Here is a 26732-nt window from a genome sequence, read left to right on the forward strand (position 1 = left end):
TTTAATTGCTAAATAACACGCGGATGGCTATCCCCAGCTGGATACCAGTTTGACTATTTTATTTCTTTAGCGAGGTCAGTGGGATGTAGGATGACACGTATCTCGTAATCACTGTTCTCAAATTGGCTGCGAATTTTGCTAATATAAAATCACGACGTTTCGTTACGACTCCAACAAGATATCCAAATGTTTTACGCGACATACACATCTGTAATATCTTGGTGAACGTTCTCTATGGTAAACGTTCAAATATTTTCACGAACATATAGAATTTATCGACAACCGTATCACCAGATGTTATCGCAAATCGCAAGATTTAATTTTAGGATCGCACGTGATATGCATTTCACGGAAATGCCACGCATAAAACCAGAGCGAAGAAGAAGAAGATACTCGAAGCACGCTTATCAAAATTCCATTTGAATACAACGCCGTAGCGTTCTCCTTTCTCGTTAACAGCTATTTCGCGAGATCTTGATCACGCGAAGCGCGCCTCGTTGTTAGCCCGATGCAACGAGCGGAGTATAATAGTCGATGCCAACCCGCAGTTTTACAAACGCCGGCTACGCAACGATTTTTGTTCACGCGGTGCACGTGCACGTTGCTAAAGTGTATCACGTAGCGGCGTCGTATTTCACTTGGCTGTTGGCAACAGAAACAGAAATTAATGAAACCGGACCGTTATCGATCTTGTTGCTAACACGTAGTTCCATTGTTTTAACGAGGGAGCATCTTGTCCGAGCTTTTCACCGGCACCGATGAAAATTTGCCAACTTAAAGGGAACCGTTCGATCCCACGGCGTCCATTCTATCAGCAGAATTGCGGACGATTTGTGCCGGATCGCTTGGTTTATGTTTTTATGGCGTTTTACGAGGGACGTTTTATGAGAAGGCCGACGGTTATTCGATCCTTAAACGTACAAAGTTAACAATCGCTGGTGTATCTACTAGATTTTCTAATAAATCGTTTGCTAAAATTGGCTCGTTTCCATAAGTGTTCTCTTCCAATCAACGATAATAATTTATCAACCTTCGAGACACGATAGTTGCAGCTTTAAAATAGCAGCGTAAAAGAGTTTATGATAAATGGAAGATGAAAATAGGGGTGAAAGTTTCTCGTAGAAAGTCGTAACAGGTGGCAGGAAATGGATATTTTATGAGAATTCAAGAAGAGGGAAAGATTGTCGATAAATCTTGAACAGTCTATAACAGAGAAAAATGGATGTACTGTCTATAAAAAGTTTGGACACAAAAGCACGTGGCCTATTATCATACTTTGCAGGATAGATGGCCATAAGAGAAACGTTGCAGCAAACAAGCTTACGATAAAGCTCATCAATTAACTGTAAGTGACGCGAAGAGACCCGTTTATAGCTTATTAAAATTTAAATTACAAACGATATCGTTACAGTGATAAGACTTTAATAATCGTGACGTATTTTCGATCTATTTGACGCATATTTTTTACGTACGTATCCCTTCTATACGTTGCTATACCTTTATGTTCCCTTTTTAATTCAATCATCAGATTGATAAAATTCGCTTTTTATGCGATAAAACCATTTAATCTTCGTTCGTTTGTACTGTGCCAGAACATGGATATCGGCTTTCGTCGCTTTCGTCAATGAAAATGCATTACTATCAAAGAAATTTGCACAAATTTCCGTGGTTTTTGTTACGAGTCTGTCGATCGTTTTACCATCCTTTATTCCTTAACAACAGCAGTATCGTTTTACTCGAATGAAAAGTTCAGCGTGTCTCGGAAACAGTACACGTGGCAGGGAACGTATTAAACTGTCGATATTGCTGCAGCAGACGCTTTTGCGCGCCGTGTGACACGGCACATTCGACGATGCTTTGGCAAATTAATGCGAGCCACAGAAACGCAATACGTACGTATACACGTTGGCTACGTGCTAATTAATTAGTGTGTAGAGTATAGCAGAGCCAAGTATAGCACAACCGTCTACTATTCGAATATTTTGTTAGCCTAACGTTCGAAAAGAGAGCTGCTCTATCCACGAAGCATCGCTTCGTGTATTAAACGCGTTGATCCTAACGTCATTGTAAAGTAACGTGCACCTGTCCGCGAAACAGCGGCCACTCGTTTTCGTCGCTGCGCGTTTCCGTCACGGAAACTGGCGTTAAAGCCGAATTTACGCTCTTTCACTTGGCAACAACGCGGCGGATGAACGCCGCTTTCATTCTTGTTTCATGCGCGGATGAAACCAGATGAAAGCAGCGTTCATCCGCCGTGTTCATGTAAAGCGAAACAGTGTAAACTCGGCTTGAAATTGTCAGTAGCGGGGGCGAGTACGACGTCGCAGCTGTAAACGAATGTAGCGATGTAGGGTGGAAGCGTCTTGCAGCGAGACAAAATCTCTTACTTTTTTTTTATTTATTTATTTATTTAAATTTTACAATTTGTCCAGTAGGACATTTGGTAAAATATTATAGCGGTATACTAATATAACATGTGGGTGGCTACCCCCAGCGGGGTACCATCATCGTGTTTGTTAGATTATGTCCTTTGTGAGATCTGTTGGGTGTTTCCTTTTTAATCTTCTTTTTATGCTTAAAATCTCTTACTGACCGCTTCTTAAATTTGTAGCGACACATGAGCTAGAGGACGATTCAAATCATGTTGTTTTGCCTCGGAGTATCAATATCGTTAGAAAACACGTAATGTAGTAATAAATAAACTCCGGGCAAAACAATGTCGCCGCTACGTGCAACCCTCGAACACAGGATGAACATTCGACGAATGTGAATTTTCCGTCTCTCCCCCGATCAGTATAAATAAACAGACGCGATCGTAAGGATTACAGTATCTAGCAGTTACCGACGAGTGTCTACGAGTATCCATCGAATATCTATCAGCGATCTAATCAGCGAGTATACAGGGTGGTTGGTGATTCTACGCGAAAAAAGAAGCCGAAAATATAGAATAAAATTTTTTTTTTAATTTTTCCATCGAGACAACGATCTACAGAGATATCCGTTATAACAAGACGTGATAAAGTGCACGCGTACCGAGCGCAAATTCAAAGTCGATTTTCTCGAAAACAAAGCCTCAAAGGAAAAATGTTTATTCTATATTTTCGACTTCTTTTTTCGCGTAGAATCACCCCCTTTTCGCTTGTACCACCAGTTACCAACCACCCTGTATCAGCGATTATACAGTGTCTTAGCGAATTCGTTAGTACGAGCGTCTTAACGACATTACCTGTATTTATTTATGAATTATTTTAAATACACTTGACAGTTTCGACAACGAGCAATCTCGTCGTATAAATCTCACGATCAACTATCCTCTACGTAGTCCTCTACAGACTGTACACTGGCGTGGACGTATCGCCGCGTCTAATGGACTACGTTTACGTTCCTACGAAGCGACGATTCTTTTCGACCAACGTTAGCATCGTCGTACGCGTTAGAGCATAAACGGCGAATGGAAAAAGGGAATGTAATGGACCCTCTCGCGTCGACAATTTCTATAGTTTGGGGCGCCAAAAAGGTAGGGAGCCCTCCGATGTTAAAGCAAATTCGCCATCTCTTTGATCTCTGTTTGAACGAATGAAAGTTAATATCAGGAAAGTGATTGTTCTAGTATTGGAAAGTTCCATCAAATAGCTTCCCTGTTAATTGGCATATCGAAGGCTCTATCAACTGTATATTAAGCTCCGTGTAGAGTTTGGTAATATCGTCACGTAACTACAGACATTTAATACCGCGAAGATGAAACGCGTGGAATTTGATAAGAGAAAAAAAAAAAGAAAAGAAAAAAGATCGTTTCATTAGAAAATATGACGATTGTAAGTAACGACTCACTCTGTGTCGTGGAACCGCCGGCATACTGCTGGTCCTTCCGCGATATTGCTTTGGTCCTGGAGCTCGGGATCCTGACGCTGAACCAGCTGTACCAGCTGGGCTAGTTGGACTTGGTCCACCTGGGCTCGTGCCTGGACTCAAGTGAGACGAAGAGGACGCTGTTCCAGGACTTATGGCCGGGGTTCTTGTGGGACTCCTCGGCGAGGGCGATAAATGACCCCAAGGGCCGGTTTCTGCTTGTAGAAACCTATTGTTGGGGCGAGGAGAATTTAATGAGAGATTTTACTTGTAGGTTTCGATAGTAAGATAGGTGTAAGTTATTGCATTTAGATGATAATGAGAAAGCAGAAGCGATAGAAAAGTATCTTTACGCAGCATGATGACGGAAAATAAAGAATGTTTCTACTCCGTTGATACCGAAAGAAATACGATAAATAAACAGAGAAGGAAGCAAGTTGTTGCTGCAATACGATTAACAATACAGAGAAATTTTAAATACTGTTATTTTGCTTTATTGGCAACGTTTTCAATTATTCGAGCGCAAATTACTAATTCGCATATGTTTGCGATAACAGTGTTTTGCTCTATCAGCGATCACACGGTGCCATTTTTCCAGCGGTTTCAAACGCCTAGCGTTGTTGCAGAAAATCGTAACCTACGGTAACGTGACAGGATATTTTCCCTTAAGGTCGGACTGTACGCAGAAGGCTGTGTGATTCGCTCGTCCTGAATTTTGTCTAAGGATTAAAGAGCTAAATTTAGCGAATTTCTAACTTCGTGTAGCGTATACCGCGCGCACTGTCGAAACCAGTGAAAATCTAACTAGAGTTTCTAACAAGTAGAAAGTAACAGCATTGTACGTGCAAATATCTACTTCTTGTGGTCATTGTACGTATCTACGTGTATTTGTATTGTTGAGGATTTTTCACTGCTTAAATATGTTATATGTTAGTTTTAAACTATTTATTTTAAACTACTTGACGTGATATTAAATGGAATTCGATGAAGTTTTCTTTGGTACAGTTATAAATGCTATCTGCAATTTTTATTAGGATTCAATAGCCAAATTCGTATACAATCTACGATAAAAAAAAATTGGATTTTAGGCTACAATATATCGTACGCCAAATTGGGAAGAATAATACGTAAAAAATTCTTTCGATTCGTGTTACGTATGAACTTTTCATACAGCCACTAGTATAGTGCTGTAAATTAATGTTTCGCGGAGAAAATCAAAATTCCTATTTCGGTTATTTTGTATAAACAGGTCAATGTATAATGATATAAAAAGCCGCGAGTAGCTTTAAAGAGTTTCGGATAATTTGAAAGTTTTCAAAGTTGAAAGTAATTAAGAAAGTAATTACACGAGCGATTGCAAAGACGCAGCCGTATAAAAAGTTCAGATTAAAAACAGAACTGAACAGAAGAATATTTAGATGCAGAAACTTAACTGTATGATACTGTGGTGTAAAAAAGGGCCAACTAGTTTCCTCCAAAAAAGAAAAAAAAAAGAAAAGAAAAAAGAAAAAACAAAAATGGAAAGTAAATAGAAAAGGTTATTTAAAACATTCTCTTAGACATAAACGTAACATATTTTATTTAAAAAAATCGTCGATATCTATATCGTGTTATTATTATTTCTCACGTAGAAACTACTCATTGTTTAAAATTTTATACATAAAGGTAATGAAATTAAATAATAAACAGTATCAATATTTATCAGATTTTATGTTTACTTCGATTAAATATTAATGGACTTATCGATATTAATAATATTTTATTGGATGAGTTGATTCCATTTAAATAATTGCTGAACAAATTATGCCAATGAATTATTTGTTAAATTATTAGGCGAAATAATTCATTGAATGATAATCTGAAAATAAAAGAAGCACAACTGAAACGGTATAGTATGTTATTTTATATATTTGCTCTTTTGTGCATTCCTTCAATATATCAAAGAACGCGTTAATGCATAATTAATTTATTTATAACAATCGTCGATTTATAATTTTTAGACTGGAAAAAGAGGAGTAAACGATTACGTATAATACCGTTTTCATAAACAAGATATTGTAAATGAATTAAACAAAACTGCAATTACAGCGAGTTGAATAAAATTCATAATTTCCGAAAGGTTTTATTCACAGTAACATCGTCAAAAGATTGGCCATTACCAATACGCAAAACCTGTCCATCCCCATTTTAGCCCATTTTCCAACAATGTTTGCTCAACTCCGATTCTGAATTCAAAGCCCTACGCGATAATAATTTTGTAACTAAAACTTATATTGTAAACTTGGTAATTTATTTATGCTCTTTCTAGCAGAAAAGGTAGCTCTTTTAATATACCGATGAACATTCGTATTAAGCCCTCGGGCACCGAAGAAATTTTTCATGCGAATTTGAATATTTTCCACGAATGTTCTACCGATACATCACACGCACGAATAAATCAACAGATTTAAAAAGGGCGATTTATTTAAAAACGTAAACAAGATTAATATTTTTCAGGAATTTTCTCAAGTAGATGTAAACGTGATTTTTACATAGCGTAAAGAAACGGTCGAGAGCTATTCGTCGTAAACGAGGAGTCAAATTTCACAAAAAGCGAACGAGCGAATATTTCTCTAACGAGCCATCGAGATATCGTCTTTAGAACAGGTCGTGCAATTAATACAATTCGTCTTTACAGATCCCGAGTAAGATTGCCAACTTGAACTCTCAGGTTTCAGCCAAACAATGCTAAAAAAAAAAAAAAAATAGACAGGAGCAAGGCAAACGTATCGAAATATATTTTTTGTAATTAAATTGCGAGAAGTTTGAAGTCCAGGTTCTCTTCGTTGAAATTACATTCGTAAACTTTCTTTGTGGTTGAATTGTCAAGCGTTTGTTCAGATACGACAAAATCTTTGCGTCGCTTGTTTCAGAGTAAAAGTTCTGCCCTAATTCTTATAATGGTATCGAGAAGTTTCAACTGCACTCCGTTTCTTGCTTCTGTTTTAACGAAGTATACAAGAGAAAAAAACCTTCTCAGCTGTAGCGTCGCTTAGCGAGGCTATTAGACAAGTAGTGAGGGCAAATGTAGCTAATATCTGCTACGTCGTTATTATTCATATTCATGGCAAAAAGAAATTAGCTTTGCAATTGTAACCAATGAAATTATCAAAAAAAAAAAAAAAAAAAAAAGAAGAAATGTTTCAAAGGATTGGAAAAAAGAGGCAAGCAAAATTTCTCAGCGCCAATGAAGTCGAAGAGAAGCCAGATTTCCGGAATTTGGGTGTAAAAAACGCCAAGTTGGTAATCTCGATCCCGAACTTTCTAACCAGGGAAACTTTTCTGCCAACGAGTAACGTAGCCAAAGGAACTTATCCCTTCAGACGCATACCTGTGCAAGTCAGGAGTCGGCCTGGCTACCGCTATGCTAGAGCTACGACGTCTCGATGGAGTCGGCGACTTTGGACCATCGACGCTCGAGTGTCCTTGGGATCCTGTGAAAGAGGTGCGATGCAGACGAACCTCCACCTCGCTGCTTCTCCTCTGAAACGCCCTTTTGCTCCATCGTCTGCTCTTCGAGTCGGAGTTCGAGGCCTCCTGTTTTCTGAAAGGACCACTTTCAGTTAGCGCGAAACGTAATTCAATTGGCCTGCTATTTTCTTAGCGCGCGCGCGCCAAACTCGTTTCTACCAGGCCTGGCGATCGTAGACGTCGTTTTTCACTTGTGCGAAATCGAGATAATCTTAGCGGTCAGATTCATCATCGAGATTAGTCGTTTCGTGGTGGCAAGACGTTCGAACATTGCGACGGAAAACGGGCAGACGGTGTTGCGTTCTGTTGATAGCATTCAAAGTTAGGTGACACGATTAAAATTAGCGGTGAAGTTTGCCCGCTGTATTCCTAAAGTTCATGGTAACGTTGTTTCTTGGGTAATATTATTTTCTTTGTTTGCGATTAATATTAAAGTTTGTTATTTATCGTTGTCAGAGCTTGACAGTGAGCAAGGATAAAGGAGCGTCGAGTCCTTGTTTCGTCGCTTCTAACGTCGCGTTGAATTGTCCAGGAGTCTTGTAGTCAAATATTGGCAAAGTGTAAATGCTTCCTCTTGGCGTAACTGCAACTTTTGTCATTCCTAGCACGCTCTGCACGATATATTCCCGATATGTATCCGTAGTTTGTGTTGTCAAATTGATTTTTCGAGAAACGCGCCTACACGTAGACACATAAACATACATCTAAATGTATTTGACAAATGTCCAGCATTTTTATTTAACGCGAAAGAGCGAATTATTCTCGCCAGACTGAGGATTGGACACAACCAAAAAAAAAAAAAAAAAAAAATAAATAGAAAAGGGAAGAAGTTCTTCCTCATTTTCTCAAACATATTAACTTGTATCAGCGATTATGATATTGTAAGCTACCTTGTTAGCTCTAAATACACTGTATGATATTAATGTAAGTTTAGGTTAATCGTACTGCATTATACTGCATACGATATATGTTCAGAACGTATAAATACTATCATTTGAGATTGTAACTTGCCTTGCTGTATTTTACGTTTCGCTTTTTATATATTTTCGCCGTGCAAAATGGTAGAACCTTAAGTAAAACGAATGATAATAAAATTGATGTTTTCGAATAGGATAATGTGATAATTAGAAGCAAATCACTGACTCGGACAGGCTCCACACACAGTGGCACAAAAGTACTCGAACGTTTCTATTGGCCTGGCAACTAAGTGATTGCGGATTTTGTCATTAGGTGGTAATGATAAAATCCGCAATCACATAGTTGCCAACCCAGTACAACTGGTTTTATTCCGAACTGTTCTTCATCTTCGAGCACGTTGTATTAAAATTTTCCTGCAGGACCATAGAGTGACGTTAGACTCCGTAAATTTAGTTGGAAATATTAATTATCTCAAGCATTTATTTGCTTCTAAACCTCAACAAAATTTTTGATACAGTTTATTAACTACGGTACTTGTTTTATGGCGATATTTATTTCAGAATAACCCGTAACCTTTGACAGCAGTTTATTAATTAATAAACTACGACATTTTTACAGTGTAGGCGTAATGTTCAGTTACTACCTATGCGTACTCATACATTTTGTAATTCCAGAATTCTTTTTATTTTACGTTTATCTTTACACGTTTATCTCCGTGATATAAATGTTAACTTGTTAAATTTAGATAAAGTTTAGTTTCAAAGGAATATTTTAAATACTCGAACGATTACGAATATTTAGATAGAAATTACCTATTTGACTGTAGCGTGTTACTCGTAAATTTGTCGTTTCATTTGAGACTACACTTTCAGATTATGAGGAACATGTGACGCGAATATTTAATCGTTAAATGTGAATAAAATTTCCACGTTTAAAAATCGAACCTCGATTCAGAAGAGAAGAAAAAATATTGAAATATTTCACTAATAATCTAAGTTTTAAATTGTCTCCTTTTTCAATTTTCCAAATAAACTTGTTCCTTTCATCGTACATATTCATTAATAAGAAAATACGATTTCTAAATATACTTTTTACGAAAATATCACGCGTTAAAATTTCTGATCGACGTTTACGAAAAATACGTGTATTTATTGCGCATCTCGTTTAATTAATTCATTGAAATATGCCTGACTCGAGTGGAGTCTGCGACTGGTTAAGTCCGGTTTACTCCTCCGGAATGTCGATAATGACTCCTGACCGAGTTAGCCAATTAAATTAGCGGTTGGCGGTGTCAGGCACGATAACTTCATTCTATTTCGCTCGTATCTTGAAGATTTATCGGCCGCGTATCAGCCATAAAATCGCTTTACATCGCAAACCCGAATCTGAGAGTCTTCCGCTGAAAATGGCTTCCATTCCGCGTGAATGGTCGATTTGCGCCCGTACTTACTATACTAAGTGTCCGCACACTTATATGAATTCCAAGATAGGAGCTATATATATATACAGGGTGTCCGTTTGAAAATTTCACGTTCGATGTCGAAAAGTACGCGTTAGGTTGGAAGCTTCGAAGAGATGAAAAACGTGGAGCGTATTTAGATTTCCATCTGGAAATCGCGATATTTTCCTCCCGAATATCTTCTTCCTAGAACGCGTACCTTTCCAGAAAATTCATCGCGAAGTTCTCCAACGAACACCCTGTACGCATAGGTGGGACATAGGGAAATGTGATTTTACGATAAAGTCGTAATGTTCGATACGGGATCCATTTCTGAGCCACTGCAACTACCTCATTTACCATTCGCAATTTCGCGCCAAACGATCCTGCGGACGCAAAATGTTCGCAATAACGTTCGCAGGTATTTCGGACTCGGTACGATCTGCTTTATGAATGTTTTATTCGAATCAAACAGCGTTTATGAAGGAATTCGAAGCAAGTTCATTTTCGCAAGCATATAGCGAAGCGACGAGTTCTACCATCGTATCAAGTATTATACGCAATGCAAATGTGTTAACGAGGATGACGTGGAAAAGGAAAAATTAGACTTTGTGCGTATATGATATGGCGGATCGGTATCAACAGGACGCCGACAGGTTGAGGCATCAACGCGGCGCAACACCTCCCGGGCGATCCGCTGGTACCAACCGCCAACACTAGAGGGCTACGACGACGAGTCTGTCTAACTCGCTAGCGGTCGAACATATGAGCGATTGATACAAATACCGCACCTAGCGAGACTCCCTCTACGTCTAAGGCAGGGACTACCGGGCATAGCCTTACTGACGAGTCCACCGGTAGTCCCAGGACGAAACGCACAACTCTCTTTTCATCCGCCGCAATGGAATCCTTCGAATAAAAAATGGTTCCTTCGTTTGATGTTTCGTGGCTGACGTGGCGATGTACCTTACACTGAACTTTGGCACAGATTTGTAACCGATCAAACGATGAATATTATCGGTAAGACTGATCCTGAAGTTGAGTACATTTTGTAGCGGAACATTCGACGAAATTAATTTCTCTATTAGCCGTAATAAATGACAAAAATAACGAATAACAAAGCTTGTTGCCTTTGACGATGAAATTTCACAATTGACATTATGGTACGTCCGATATTCATCGATGTTTTTCTGTAACACTGCAAGTACGTAATACCAAAATCGCATAGAACGAAGATCACACTTTCAGCCAGATCCAGGCTAACGCGATAATACATTTAACATCAATCATCATTATCTTACTTATACGCGAGGCAACGTGATTACGTTCAAATTATATCGTATACATATATTCAGTGGGATTACATCGCGCGGCACAATTTTCATCCGAGTAAATATAAAATGAAATTACTCTCGGAGCAGAAAGAAAGAGGAAAACAATTCGAATAAGCAACGATGGTATTCGGCTATTTTTAAAAGACGCTTAATGCGAAGCATCCTGTAATCCTGAGAGTTTCTGTTCTAATTAAATCAGCGTTTCCAGCGGCCGATTCAATGTTCCGAGACAAAATCGGAATGGCTGACGAGTAATCAGCCCGTAATTTGAAAGTTCACGGTAGAGCGCGATCCAAAGTCTGACAGAACGGCGCAGATTTGCGGGATCAGACCTTTGATTTCCGCTTCGCTCTACGAAATATGAACATCGAACGGAAAAGCGATACGTGATATGCCCGTAATTCGCGTACGTAGCAGCGGAGACGATTATCTGAATTCGAGGGGAAAAGAAATTTTCTATGACAATTGTTTGCCAGCGTGTGATACGCCGAACGCTAATGGCAATTCGCACGACCTACATTCTACGTTCCATGATCTTCGAATAACGCTCGTTAAAATTGATAAAACTTAAACTCTCGTAGGATCGGCTCGCGTCCGTCGAATTATTCCTGGCGATAAGTAATCAACGGTGATTTTGAATTTGTACGAGTGGAAGGACGACAATTTTGGCTACTAAAATTACGTTGCTCGTAATCCAGCGCCTGCTGCGAATCTGGCCGAAGGGAAACCGGGTCGAGGAGCTCGATAAATAAAGGTACCTATACCTTGGTAAGTTCTCCGACTTTAATTCCACTTAATTATTCACGCGTATCTGCGAAGAAGGAAGGAAGGAAGGATTTACAATTATTCGCTGTGAATTAAGAGGTCGCGAGCACACAGAGAGACAATTTTGTCGAAGACGATTTAAAACGGTTCTATATGCTGGTGAGACAGCGTGGACTCGCTATCGACGACATAATCGACCGTTTCGCAAATTATAGCAGGTCGTTAACGAACTGAAATTGTTTGAAACTAGTGGTAGAATTATTGTTTCCTGCGTGAAAGTAATAACAGTGATGGTTATCGTTGATCGCTCTTCAATATCGACAATTTTATTGTAATATTTAAAACGTAGCGAATTATTGGTCTTTTTACTACCTGTAACGTATTACCGAATTTTAATTAAAACCGGACAATCAGAGAATCGATTTTCGCCTGGTAATAATTTCATATAATTGCATGTGTGCGAACGATTATGTAATTATTTCCGCGATATCGAAAGCAATTTCCTCCAAGTTATTTATATGATCGCCGATTAACTGTAAGGCCAGTTCTACGTTTTAACATTTCGCGTATATCGTTATCACGTTGTAACGTCGTTGTAAATCTCTTAATGAAATTTATGTATCTCTAATGAAAAGAGACGTCTTCCCTTCTTCACTGCTTAATTGCTTTTGCGATTTAAAATAAAAAAGAAAATGAGAAAAGAAAGAAGCGATACCAATGCGTACTGCAACGATAATTGCAGCGTTTTTATCGTTAAGAATTCCATCGGAAGACCATCGTCGTTCGATTCGTTCGAACGAGCAGGAATAAAATCTAGGTAATAGGTCATCGTTATTGGTTACCCTTTTGATGGACGAGACTTATTAAAACTTCGATGAGATTGGTTTCTTTCGAGACTCGAGGAGACGGCGTAATCAGTGCGTGTAACCGTGCCACGGAACAAAATTAAACTTCTTCTCTGTTAGTCACGTTGCGATCGCCCCTTTTCCGTTCCAACGAACTGTTGATATCTTTTCTCTTTTCACGGAAGCTTTTGCGAGGGCAAAAAGCAATAAAATACATATAATAACAGAATCGTTCGCGATCAACAACAGTATTTCTCTTGACTGTAGCTCGATCACGATAATACGATGAACAGTGCTATATCACTGGAGAATGACGCAACAATATTCCACGAACGTACATGTAAATGGTAATGTCGTTCTCTAATTATGTCAAACGATGTGATATCTGTCGTTTATCAATAGAAATGATATTTATATGAATTATGAATTATCTTTCTGACACAGTCTGCTATAGCGTGAGAAAATATCTCGCGTGCTAAACTAAAGAGAAAGCTTCTGGATTTCTTATTATTATTTAAATGACGTTTCTTCGTCAACGTCAAATGAATATGACGTGCTAGTAATGCAATAGTGCGCAAGCCTATAATGCGTGAATAATAGAGTATTCCAGGTATATTATAGTACAGTGAATAGCGGTTTGCCGTGCATAGTATACTGGTATCTCGGACGTTACACCGAGCTGCATTAATTCCTTTCAACCCTCAATTTCATCCGATGGGATTGGATACGAGATAAAACGTACTCACAGTCATTTAGTTTGATAAATGATCCGAGAGAACAGCGTGCATTAGGTAGCTTCCGCGGATGTTCTTCTTTTATTTTCGTTCTTTGGTTCCTCTAACAATATGTAACAACAATGAGAACAATTGGTCGAGCCACGAGAAAGAAGATACTTAAATATCTCGTTTATTTCTTACGATTAGACGGACACACAGAATAAGTTGTTCGTCGTGTTCGTAAAAATGTGAATTTGCAAAAGCAGGTTTCAGAGTTTCCCGCTTGAACTTTGTGCGAATCACAATTACGTACAAAGTTTTATTCGTATCTATTTTTATCTCACCGTGTAGGCAAATCTATTGAAATAAAAGGTAGAAAAATGGAAACAGAGTTTGAGGAATTATAAAACAGATAGAAAAATTCTATTTCTATTCGTTTCGATTCTGTGATAGAGCTTTTATCGTTTCTATCGTGACAGAATATAACGCGATCGATATACTAATTATACCTTTCTATGTTTCTAAAAACGGTTACAACTGTTGAGCAAGTAAAAAATAGTTTTTGCACCTACGCACGTGTCGTATGAATCTCCATTAAAAAGTCATGGAATATCGATTAGACGTCTGTACAGTGTTTCTAGTAGGTTCTATGGCGATTGCTGGCAGCTGATTCTATTCGTATTTCGGATTTATTATTATACAACGCAAAGAACTACGATTAAGTATATTTAGGAATAACATGATTCTAAGTACGAGGCTAATTTTCCAATTATATTTTTTTCCTCGTTAGAGTTAATTATTAGCTCCACCGTCGTTCTCGCTTCTTCTTCGCTTCGTATCTCCTCAGATGTCTCCTTCTTTTTCAACTGTTCGTTCATAAAGATCGTGTAACGCGCAAAAGGTGCAAAAATTACATCGGCTAGTAGAACGAAATATTCCATAGCTATGTATATTCTAACAATATACCTATTGAAATGTAACGTTCATCTGGGGCTGTACAGACTCGAGGAAGGCAGCAGTGTTAAGTACGATAACACTGAATTTCAAGAACCAACGAATAAAACTTGGAAATTTGAAGGCGAAATGATGCACAGGCTGCTGCTCACACTATGCAAAAGTATATGAAATATCCAAAATGGAGCAACCGTTACGATATTTAATAAAAGCTAATGTAACTCTTCTGCCATATAACTCTATGAGACTCACTCGGAGTTAAAAAGAAAAGAACGAAATAGATCCGAATTTCGGCTTCATCTTTTCATTTACGTTCATAGAAATATGAAATTGCATAAAAATCTACGGATAATCGCCCGAGCTATCATTCTTATCGAAACTGTTTAGCCTATAGTCTCTTATAATTGCTCTACAAATCTCATATATCGATATCGTAATATCGTGGAAATTAAGATATAAATTTTTTTCCGATTACTTAATATTTATTAATATTGAATTGAATATACAGGTGTTAATTGGACAGAAAACGATGTTTGTTTAACTGAAACTAAATGCGATACTCGTATCTATATCAAATAACTTTACAGTTATTTGGCAACTCTCGTCACAACGAATCTAACACACACACACTCTCTCTCTCTCTAGCAACTCGATCAATTCTCTCAACTTTACTCTCCGAAGTCTCGATCAACTCTCTCAACTCTACTCTTCGATGTCTCGATTAACTCTGACTCTCGCAATGTACACATTTTTCGACTCGCATACTCTGACCTCTCGGTCGTCCCTCCTTGAAACACGGAACCGTCCTGCTGTTCTAACGTTGTTTGTTGTTTTTCTCATATCTTTGTAAGAACTAGGTCACATAAGCGCTCTTAAATGTAAACGAACCACAAAAAGACGACGTACACGGTTTTTTCTAATTTCAACCGACCTCTAATGTAAATTACTTTACGATATTACAATATAAAATATATTCGAAGTGAACGAACAGCTAAATAAGAGCTAAATAAATAAAACAGCAGAATATTGCAAATGAAAAAGAGATTTTTTTAAAGAAAATTCTGGAAGATAAACTAAACAAAAATTTTAAAAATTCTTTTTTTTTACGTGGAGGAAAATCTTCATAGACACACCTTGCCACTCCATTTCTGACTCGGAACAGAAAACACGAGGACACAAGGTAGTGCCGGATTTTTACCGGTTAAAAACCTCCATGGATGGGACGACACAGTTAACAGCATGGAAAGCCCGGTCTGTCACCTGGTTTCGTCTATATAAACAGTGCTTCGCTCAAACTACCAAACAAACTTTGGAAGGTTAGAATAGGCCCCCGCCCCGAAACACCTTTTTGCCCCTTTTCACGGCTGTATTATGGTACTTTCGGAAGAAACTTAAGTAATATCAGACACAACATCCAGAAACAGCGAGATTCGAACCCGCGACGCATTGCTATCCAATCGGAGCTCAACGGGCGTAGCTGTCTGCCCTATCGACGTATTCAACATCGGCTGTCGAATATAACTACAGATATAACGTATACAGCATGGGCAGTTCAACTTTTTTTACTTTGGTAGACTTTTTACAATCAATTCTCATTGAGAATTATAAGTAAAATAGTTCAACTTGAAAAACTGAAATACCGTGAGAAGCATGAACGATAGGAAAAATGTTTCGGAGAAAAATTGTACGATATCGAGGGCGACACACTGTATGATCTTGTCTATTTGAGCTTTTGATAATCTTGAAAGACGGTGCAAATTTGTCAACGCGAATCTCCGTACTTTCTGTCAGGTATTCGATCTACGTGTTCTAATACTTTTCATTATAGAGAGCAGAAAAATGCATCGATCGGCGAGTAAGAGAATATATAGATCTATTTGAAAAAATGGGGATGATTTTAACAATTAGCCAACCGAATAGGGAGATCTCCCCTCTGTGAAGAATTACGCTGCGCGTCCGAACGAGGAGATCTCCCTTTTCGATTTTAGCAACGCGTTTTCCTTTCTTTTATTGTTATTATCAGTTATTGTTTACCTGGAATTGTCGCCAATTAATTGCGCCACTTTTTCTACTTTTATAAAGTACAGTATATGATAAAATACACGACTCTGGTTGTGTTAAAATTAATTAAAAAGTTACACTGCCAGTTATGACTAAATAAAGTTATAATCGAACGATACCTTTAATGCTTTTGATTTTATCTATATTTTTGTATACTTTTAATTTGATGTTTCGTATAAACAATATGTGAAATCGTTAAATAAAATCATTACCTCAAAATATAATTAGACTTCTTTGTTTTTTAAATAGTGAACATTAATCCTCGATGGACAACGTATAAGTTGGCTTATCCGAACGCGGTGGAAACGTATACCTCGCTGTGGCGTGCGCGGTTGGCTAAGTGTTAACATCGAAACTCGAAACATCGGTACTTTCAAAATGGCCACATATAGCAAAACGTACATCGTTCGAAACCGTTTAATTTTGCTAATGAAATTATTTTCTATCTCGTACCGTTTCGAAGCTGTAGCTTGTTTCAGTTGCACGGGATAACCTGTACATTAGGTGCACCGTAAATTACGTTCGTTTTTCAAGTAAAGGAAACTAATAATTTTGATGAATAATTCTAACACGCAATCCCTGCGTAGTAAGTCACCGCAAATATGACGTTTTCATTAATTACGGAAAACATTAATTACCGTTCTTACAAAATTGTTAGAAAAACTAACGCGTTGCGTGAAACGACTAGAAGAATTCTTTAAAAAAGAAGAAAAAATCAGCTCCAACCTCGCCGTTTTCGAATAAAAATAGCGTGAAATATGTAACAGCGGTAATTTCGCTATCGAAAATGCCATTTATCGCAGTGCCAAGTCATCGTTCTCTTCATTTCTGAATAGTTTGTTAGTGTGCGCGCGCAGGAAGTACAGACACCCAAGAAATTTCTTCCTCCGGCAAGAATCTCGTGTTTTACTTTTCAGGCGTATCGTCGTTATTGTCGCGCTGTGAATACCTTAGGAACGTAACGCGTGATCAACGAAATATTTACATATAACGATCTTTATACGTATAGACGGCACGTAAATAAATATAAAAGTAAAAAAAAAAAAAAAAAGAGAGAGAGAGAGAGAAAACGATGGAAGGGAAGAATCCTTGTGGTATCAACGAACCCTTCGAGCCGCTTGAACGATTATTATCAAAGTTCCTCCGTACGACGTCTCGAACACGCACAGACTCAACCAGGCAAATTCGATGTAATCGTCATCCATTCACGTACCTATGTGCACGTTGACATGCGATAGGTGTAAATGATTTACGGGAATAGCTTCGGACAGAACACTCCGTAATCAGATCAATCTAATCGGATCAGCCGTCCTACGTGTTCGTAGTTATCTTATCGTTCAACAATCCCGATTTGGTCGCGTGCAAGGCGAATCGTCCTCTTTGAACTCCGTTCCCGGATAATTGCTCGCTAAACCCTGTCTGCTCGTTGACACTTTTAACTTCAACCTTTCGCGATGTATTAATAACGAGCAATTTGCGCGGCTACGTTTAATATTGTTTTTTTACACATCCATTACTAAGCTCACTCTCATTTTTTTTTTTAAGTACGTTTCAACGTAACATTCATTGCACGCGCAATTATTCATGCTGACATATTCGGACACCCACACTGTGTTCAGGTTTGTTGATTCGTATGAGATTTGCTGGATATTTAAATATCGCGTTGATTGCGCTACGTCTATCGCAGCTTGAACATACGTAAACAATTTTTACGTAAACGTTTGACCCTTCGAATTCGGAGAATTTCGGCAAAAGCAAGATTTTTCGGAAACAATTTATTCGTAGCGATATTTGTTAATTTGATATGTAGCGGCACTCGGCAACAACGTGTATCGCCGAAGCGAAGTGCCTAATGAGTCATCAATATCCCAACGGTCCCAGGTTGTGAATTTTCGGGGTCATCTCCCTTTTTTCGTCAAACTCATACACCGTTGTTTGACCGTACGTAAGTCAACAGCAATTAGCAAGTTCGTTAGTGCAGAGGTCCTTTGTTGTCCGCGTATGTGTCACGTAAAGTTGGTACTTGGATTGTAGTAAGAAGGCTGAGTCGTAACCCAACTACTAATTTTCCTTTATAAAACTTTATTATAAATGTTAACGCTTACGAAATAATACCGAACCGGAGAAAAGGGGTTGTATGAGTACAGCAACTAGAAGAAGAACAAGAACTGCCCGACCTGGGTGAAGTCTCGGTTTATATACGTTTTGGTTTTAGGATATTGAGGGATTAGGTGTAGGTTATGGTGTGGACTAAGGTGTGTCATAGCTTCTGTGTAGCCGATGATGCGTCGGAGGTCAGGGGTCGAAGCCTTTATCTATGATGTGGACTAAGGTGTGTCATAGCTTCTGTGTAGGCTATGATGACAAGGTGGTGATGTGTCCAAAGGAGTCCAAAGCTCGGGGTCGCTATCTCATGGTTGAAATGAGATTGATGTCGCATATGCGTGCAGTTCCTACACCGAAAAGTTTCTTCAAGTTCTTGAAAGTCTTACAAGTTCAACAAGGAACATTCTCGTCTGTCCCTAAATTCGAGTAGAAAACTCCGCGTTTTTGTTTAACCGTTTAGTGCGACGAGCTGGTTGACATTTAAATTACTTGCTGGGAAAATGTGTCATTCTAACTCGGAAATTTATCTTCCACGAGTGTATTTGGAATCCTCGGTTTAAAAAAGGCGACAGAACTTAGAACACACATGCTCTGTTCCATCTTGTTTTCGAGTTACAACAAACTTTACGTTGGAATAATTCCGTCGAGAGGTGCAAGTATAGTTCAACTAATTTCGCGTGTCTACATATTTAGAAAAAGGAAGCGAATATGTTTCGCGTTGAAGCTTGCATTGTAATTCTGTAAACGCACCTGGTCAATGACGAGACGTAGCCAGTTCTACGTTCGTATGCAAACGGGTCAATTTCGAACGGATCTTGCGAAGAAACAGTTCGTTAAAGAAGAAGTTCGCTATATCTGGAAAACAAGATGAAACAGGGCATACTTTTATACGAACTTTTTCGTTTTCATGTGGGCGATCCACCGATAAAATAGATTCCCTGTGCTACGAAACTCTAGACACTGTGTGCGTACAATATCGAACGAAAGAAACTTTATGAAATAAGAGAAAAGAAGAGTGTAATTCTACAAAAACGGTTTACATCTAATGAATACAACGAATGAATATAATACACGGAATACGTAGCTGCTATCAATATGATTCAAATTTTACTAAAATTCATAGCGTACGTAATTGAAGGAACGCAATTTTTAAAACTCTGTTTCGTTTGTTACCGTACGCGAAAATGAAATTTTCACAACATAGGCTGCAGTGACCGATTTTGCCATACATTGCATAGTAGCCAGCGTTATTACAGATCACGCTTAATCCCTCCATCAACCATTTCAATAATAGGCACGATATCACAACGTCGACGTTTTAACCAAGATAAGGAGCATCTGGAACTAATTGAAATCCAGATACATATATCTGTATCGTACGCATTAGAGGCCTTGTTAGAGTTTCTAGCCGACCTCGACATTTCCATCGATACAGAAAGGATCTGCAACCTGTCGAAATCCGACAAGGAACGCGATTAATATCCGTTTCCAGCTACGCATGATAAAGACCATTCTCACTGAAATTTGAATCTTATTCGAATTATACGATTCAATTTGGACTTTGATACGTCAGTGGTGCGCAAGCTGTTATCGATCAATTGCATAAAAGAAAGCGGATAATTAGACCACGAGATATCATGGATTTGTGGGAAATTTGAATGTACACGGTATGCAAAAACATGAAAGACACGCAAAGTAACGGAACAAAGTAATTGGTTGAGTAAAACAATCTTTTATCTTATACTATTTTTAAATTGCATTCATAAAACTATGTGCTTGCAATTTGTGTAAATGTGTTCACAGTGTATCGATGGTTTTTTAGAATTTACCATTATTTATACTATCTTCTTGTACTATAAATAGGCTTATGGAAAGATCGTGTTCGTTTAAGTGACCTTGAGAATTTGTATAAAAAAGCGTAATACTGTAAACTTTTGTAGAAAAGCATTGTCCAATACTTTTAGGACAATGAATAGAAAAATTCCTCGGCATTGCAATTGTAAATCAACGGAGGATGTTCTAACAAAAATCTAGCCACTGTATATCTCGACCGTGAACAACAGACAGTATTAAATGGAATTAGAATTGGTCAGGCTAGATTTATATACGCGTATTCGCATTTAATTTCTAAATGTGGCGCAGCAGCGTACGATATCTTTAATTGCCAAACTTGCCGCCTTAAATATAGTCCCGTACAAAATTCAGGATTAAAGCCAACTCTAAATGAAAATTCTTGCGATAGAGAGGAAGTTTCGAAAGTTCTACGAACACATTTGACAGGAATTAATGAAGATTTTTTTATTTCTGTCCTTTGTAAACTCTAGGAATACGTTATATTTCATATTTCATATTTTAGATTCAATTAGAATCAAACATACTATAAACACTTATAATCCACGCTAAGATAATTTACTTATAATTCTCAATGAGAACTGATTGTAAAAATTCTACCAAATAAAAAAGAAAAAAATTATTTCATATTGACTCATACAGCGATGATATAATTATTATTATGTTTATATTAACGAAGAGGCAAACAGAATTTATGCAGTAATCTAATATTAATAGGTAAAACTGTACAACGTATGCGTGAATATGTAAAGCTGTAAACAATGAATCATATCGTAGAATTTACAACGCGCTCTGCTTTAATTGATTAGCACACCCCAGTCAATAATAGTAGAAAAAAAAGTAGTGTAAGACCTTAAAGCCATAGAGTACTCTCCAAGAGGAATAAAAAAAAATGACTTAATCCATTTATTATTGATCCCAGAATCAATACTTGCAGAGTAAAATAGTGGGGATACTTATAATACGATTATTAATGTTGAATTATAATTAAATTAAAATTACAGTTCTGATATTCGTAATAGGATTATCACTTGTTTATTTATTTACAGTCATATTCATCTGTGAGGGTTGTGACAGACTACAGTCGTAATTACGATAATTGTATTTCATAGGTTTATACAATGTTATTGGGTTGGCAACCAAGTGATTGCGGATTTTGTCAATACCACGTAACGACAAAATATTGACAAAATGCGCAATCACTTAGTTGCCAAGCCAATACATTAGGATAGCGTGCTATTGTCTGGTCATAAATACGTACAATGTTTACATTGTATCGTTAACTATATTTTTATACTTATAACGTGTGTCAGACATTGTGAATGTCCCTGCTTCTCCGCTGCTGGGTTAATTAATTGAAGAAATGTTAATTAGTTGCGTTGTTGTCTTTCGATGTGAAAAGTTCGATTAATAGGTGTTTTACAGTAATTTTTCTCTTTGCAAATATTACGCTTGTTCGGTTCTTCTTTTGCGATTAGGTGAACACGGGCGAAGTTCGTGTGACCTATTCTTAGCCTTGCGAATATCGACTGATGTTCCCTGTCCAATGAATTTGCAGGACTTTTTTGGAAAATGTCATCTCGAGTTAAACGGATGTTCTTTGTCATATTTGCAATTTTCCACATCCAGTTCCACAGTAATTTGATTTTACTTTCAACGGTAGGGTTATGATACGAGTTATCATTTAACCGTATTTTAAGAACAATGTACGTTGCGACAATGATTGGAAAATATACGAATGTCAGAGAACGTACATAGAATACGACAGACATGATTCATAATTTCGCAAATATGCGAGAGAAAGGTCGGATTGGAATAGAAAGAAGACGCATCAAATATAGTTTGCGAAAAGGGGAATAAAATTGTTCATCTCGCTATGCTTCTCCTACGTTCTATCGTAGTAATTTTTCTTTGTCACGATAATACGGTATCATCAATATTAATATGTTTGCATTTAAGTCACTTGTACTCGCCGGTCAACCATTTGCACGAAAAGATAGCAACTGCATGTTTCACGCTGATTAGTTCTCTTGCGTCTCTTGCGTCAATTAACGCGATGAATGATTTTTTTAAAAAAAGTATATCCAGTTTTATCATTTGCAAACAATAGGATTATACGTCTCGATATTCAGAATTTTCTTCTTTATCACATCTTTCTTATCGCTTCTTTATCACTGCGTCAGTTTTGCATCATCGTCAGATAATTTTACTTAAGAGAACCAGCGACGCACGAGGGTTAAGTATTTTTTATTTTTTTCTACGAAATCTTCGTTGATCTATCAACTTTTCAAAATCTCTCTTTTTTTACTAGGAAATATTTTTTACTTTAAGCGTTGTTTTAAAACTGAAAATTCTGTCCTTCGTTGTTGGTCGTTTAATTTTTAGATGTACAAACACATCTGTTAGCAGAATTCATAGTACTTCGTTATAAAGAAAGTTACAGTCGTTGCAATAGCAGATTCTTTTCTTCTCCATTGTTATAGTTGTAGGTTTAGACAGCTCTATGGCGTGTTCAACGAGACGAGGTAGTAAATTATCAAACAAAATATTATTACAGCTATAGCAATCAAATTTTGTTTATGTTTAGTACCTCGTCTCGTTGGATAGATTACAAGTTCAGACGTAAATAGGCGTGATGATACGAAAGTGGAGGATAAGTATGTTTGAGTACATTAGATACGTTAAGTAAGTATACTATGTCATGCGTGTAACCAGTCTATTTCTTCACAGCGAGGTCAAAATTAAACAAATATTGGGTCGGCAACTAAGTGATTGCGGATTTTGTCCATACCACCTAATGAAAAAATCCGCAATCACTTACTTGTCAACCCAATAAATACACCTGTGTTCACGAGTCAACGCTGAATTTCATTTTATTTGCTAGAATTTTACAATCAATTCTCATTGAGAATTATAAGTCAATTATTCTGGCGTGGTACTATAACTTGGATAATAAGTGTTTATAGTATGTTTGATTCTAGTTGAATCTAATGTTTAAATCTAAAGGGTAATGTCTTTTTAGCCAGCGGAAAAGTAATTGAGTAACTAATGAGTTTTGGTAGTTGTTAACTCTTATGTTGTATCTATTACTGAATTTGCATATTTCTTCTTTAACTGTGGGTATCTTAAGGTCGCGATGTATCGTTTCGTTGGTAACATACCAAGGTGCATCTATTAAGGATCTTAGAGTTTTTGATTGGAATCGTTGAAGAATTTCTACGTTGGAATTACTCGCTGTTCCCCATAGTTGGATCCCATATTGGTTTTATATAAACGCTGAATGAAATTTGAAATTTGCATACAAACGATTCCCTTATTATGAAAGGGCCTACGTCATGAAATAAAAATACCATTTATTATTATATCAATCGTTCCTAATTTAAAGAATAAGTAAATCAAATCGTATCGTCAAAAATCTTAACGAAATATCTTATATCTCGTTTCCATCAGCCGCGTGCGGATATCACCGCGTGAACTGGCCGTGGCACTCTGTCGATTACCTTTTGTTTCAATACTTTTACTGTGATCGTCGTTCAACTTCCTCCTAATAGTTGCCGTAACTGTTTTCTCCACTTTGCCTATTCTGGCCTTATTCTTCTGTCTATCATAATTCGTCATATAATTTTTCATATCCATTTTTAAATGTTCATTCAATTTATACACGTGGACATTTAAATTTCGTATTCGGGTATCATCGTAAAACAGCGTTATATGGCAAAATTAAGCGATGAACTCGAGCCAGAAAATTGTATTCACGTTGTATTGTTACAATGTGATTTATGGTCGGTGGTGTACGTACAATAACAATACTTTATTGTATATCGGACATCGCGTCTGTTACAAGGAAGATTTTTGGCACAGCAGATCGATTTGCACGGTATAATTCGATGAAAGGTTTGTTAGAGATCAATAAATCGTTAAAGATGAAAAATTTCGTACGTTGCAACCTAATGTAAATTCTCGAAGTCTCGAAAGCTTATTTGGTAATATTATTATTTTCCTTAATTTTCAAACTCTAATAAAAATTATCAGTGACAATATGTAGATAAAAGTGTTGGTATTCTCAACTGGATATCAAATTTACAAAATCTTATTTTTCAATGGAATACCTTACCCTTTGGATCTTAAACGAAACTCGTGAATGACAGTAGACGAAAACATCCGTATTCTCACCTGGGTATCAACTTATCCTCGAGCATGCTGGGCAAATCGTCCGAGTCTTCGTTAAGAGCGGCGAAGAAGTCTTGAAAATTGTCTGGAAAACTACTTGGCGGGCAACTATTCATGGAAATCCGATCAAGAAGCTCCGTGGAATTTTCCTTGACAGCTTCATGATGTCCCGACACGGTTGATGTTGCCATATAGTACACCACTCGGTCTTTTAAGAAATCGTAACAATTTAACTCGCGTCTTCTCTACACATTTTTCTCCATCTCTCGTTCATTCGTTGTCTCGTCAAAATTCGCCACGAAATCGCGAAACTCTTCGAGTCTCAAATAAAAAAACAAAAGAAAACTCCCCCGAATAGGAAAGAAACGAAAAATTTGTGAAAATCACCGTTCTCTGTCTTTCGTTCGACTCTACAGCGACGAAAACGGCAAAATCTTTGCGATCTCAGATAGAAATTCTAACTGCAGAAAAAAAGAAGACAAGACAAGAAAAGGCTGAGAAGTTCAAAGCGTTCGCTTTTGATCAGATCTTCCGATCTCTTCGCTGACGAAACGCGGAGACGAACGTAGAAAGTTGTTGAAACTGTCGCGATATTCGACGTTCGCCAAAGACGTTTTTATAAAATGTAAAAAGTCAGCGGTTCTTCTTTGGATACACTGTATCTAAACGCGTAGGAAGATCAAGGGATCGCGGTACAGAGGATGAAGCTTCTCACGTGGATGGAGAAGAACTTTCATACGAAATCTTGGCGTTGTTTCTCATCGACTAACACGTGGGATCACGACCCGAAGATGCGTGACACGAAGATGAAATTTTCGTTTTTCACGGGCGAAGTAATCTCACGATGATTGTCGAAAGATGAACCGAGCGACGATCGTTCAACCCCGACGAGAACTTGGTGAAAACTGAAGCTCGCATGATTGTTGCGCGCCGTTCTAGCTTCGCCAAGTGCACGCGGCTTGCGCAAGCGTGACTCACCCCGAAAGCTCCCTCGAAACGAGGCGAAGCGATAACTCGGTGAAACTGACCATTCGCTGTAGCTTCCGCGACTATTTTCTAGCTCTGTGCGTCTATTATGTACGCGGTGTCTGCTTTTTGACAAATTAATTCCGAATGCGTCGAGGTAGCTGTTGAATTTGAGAGAATTTCACGTATCAACGACTAGTCGCGCAAATAACCTACGTCCGCTTTTAGCGTTTCAGCGTGGAGAACGACTTTAAAAATTCGATCTTACGTATCTCGTAATTAAACACACGCTTTTCGCATTGTATTTGTCTAACGTTATTATAAAATTGGCCGCGAACTGTGCATCGATCTTTCTCAGCAACGTAAAGCAACAAAGATGCATCGCGCTTCTTGAAAACATCTCTATAAACGCTAAATGCAGCAAAGAAAAATGTTAGCATTTCTCAAGTACAGGCGAATGTGATTTTCATACAGCGTCGAAGAAACGTTCGTCAATTCGATTTTGAATATTTTTAAGAATTTGTATGATAAAATTGCTTGAAAATTATTGCAAATTTTCGAACAATCCTAAACGTATCAGAGTCGAAGTTCGGTAGTTTTAGCGTTAAAGTTAAACGATCGACGATCTCGCATAAACCCAGAGACCCTTGCGACATTTGTTAGTTGAAAATAAAGAAGACGCTGTGACAGGGTCAACGACGAAAGTAGACGTGTGGAGTGTTTCTTAGATCACTTTATCCTCGTAGTATCAGCGGGAAACGATGTAAGCGGGGCCGAGAGATGGGATAACTCTGGTTTCAATGAAGAGACTTCTACTTTTCCCCTTTCGTTTCATTATAGCTGGCTTCGTGTCCAAGATAGAATTCATCGGGGGCTAAATTGATCGATGCCTCGACATCGAGCTTCTGTTGTGAATGGAAACTTTTCGAAGAGGACCCTCGCTTTTCTTTTTACGTTTCACACTCGAAGGTGTTGATGTTTACGAGCTGAGGATGTTTCCAAGTGGTTAAATCGATCCGCCGCCATTAGAATTTCGTTGTTTTAGGACGAAAGGAGATCGCGATCGATCGCCGCCTTTTGGCTTAATTCGAAGCTTACGGAGCTCGTAATTCTTATAAATAGATGATGTTTGTTATTGGTATATTGGTGCACTGATGATGTCGGAGTCTTTTAAGAATAACCTTGAGATATTTACGTAATCTGGTTTATGTTGTTCACCCTGTATATAGCAGGATGAGAATAGGAACAG

At 37.9% G+C, this 26732-nt stretch overlaps 1 protein-coding gene across 3 annotated transcripts in view; it reads right to left on the bottom strand.

The window, feature by feature from the left end:
* LOC117234579 (GTP-binding protein RAD-like) overlaps positions 1-24839 on the bottom strand; it is a 78709-nt gene extending 53870 nt beyond the window's left edge. For 2 of the 3 annotated variants that reach the window (XR_004493541.1, XM_033495953.1), the window contains exons 1-4: positions 24521-24839; positions 7220-7432; positions 5283-5321; positions 3832-4078 (exon numbers count right to left, since the gene is read on the bottom strand). Coding sequence is in view for 2 of the 3 variants with exons in the window: in XM_033495953.1 (XP_033351844.1) it covers positions 3832-4078; positions 5283-5321; positions 7220-7432; positions 24521-24708 (687 nt within the window). In the remaining variant the exon portion in view is untranslated. The remainder of the gene's footprint in view (positions 1-3831; positions 4079-5282; positions 5322-7219; positions 7433-24520) is intronic. The other variant, XM_033495954.1, reaches the window with a different exon arrangement.
* Positions 24840-26732: the final 1893 nt, after the last annotated feature.

This window comes from Bombus vosnesenskii, unplaced genomic scaffold (genome assembly GCF_011952255.1).
Source record: "Bombus vosnesenskii isolate JDL3184/JDL3185 unplaced genomic scaffold, Bvos_JDL3184-5_v1.1 scf7180000013305, whole genome shotgun sequence".
In the NCBI taxonomy this organism is placed as follows: Eukaryota; Metazoa; Arthropoda; class Insecta; order Hymenoptera; family Apidae; genus Bombus; species Bombus vosnesenskii.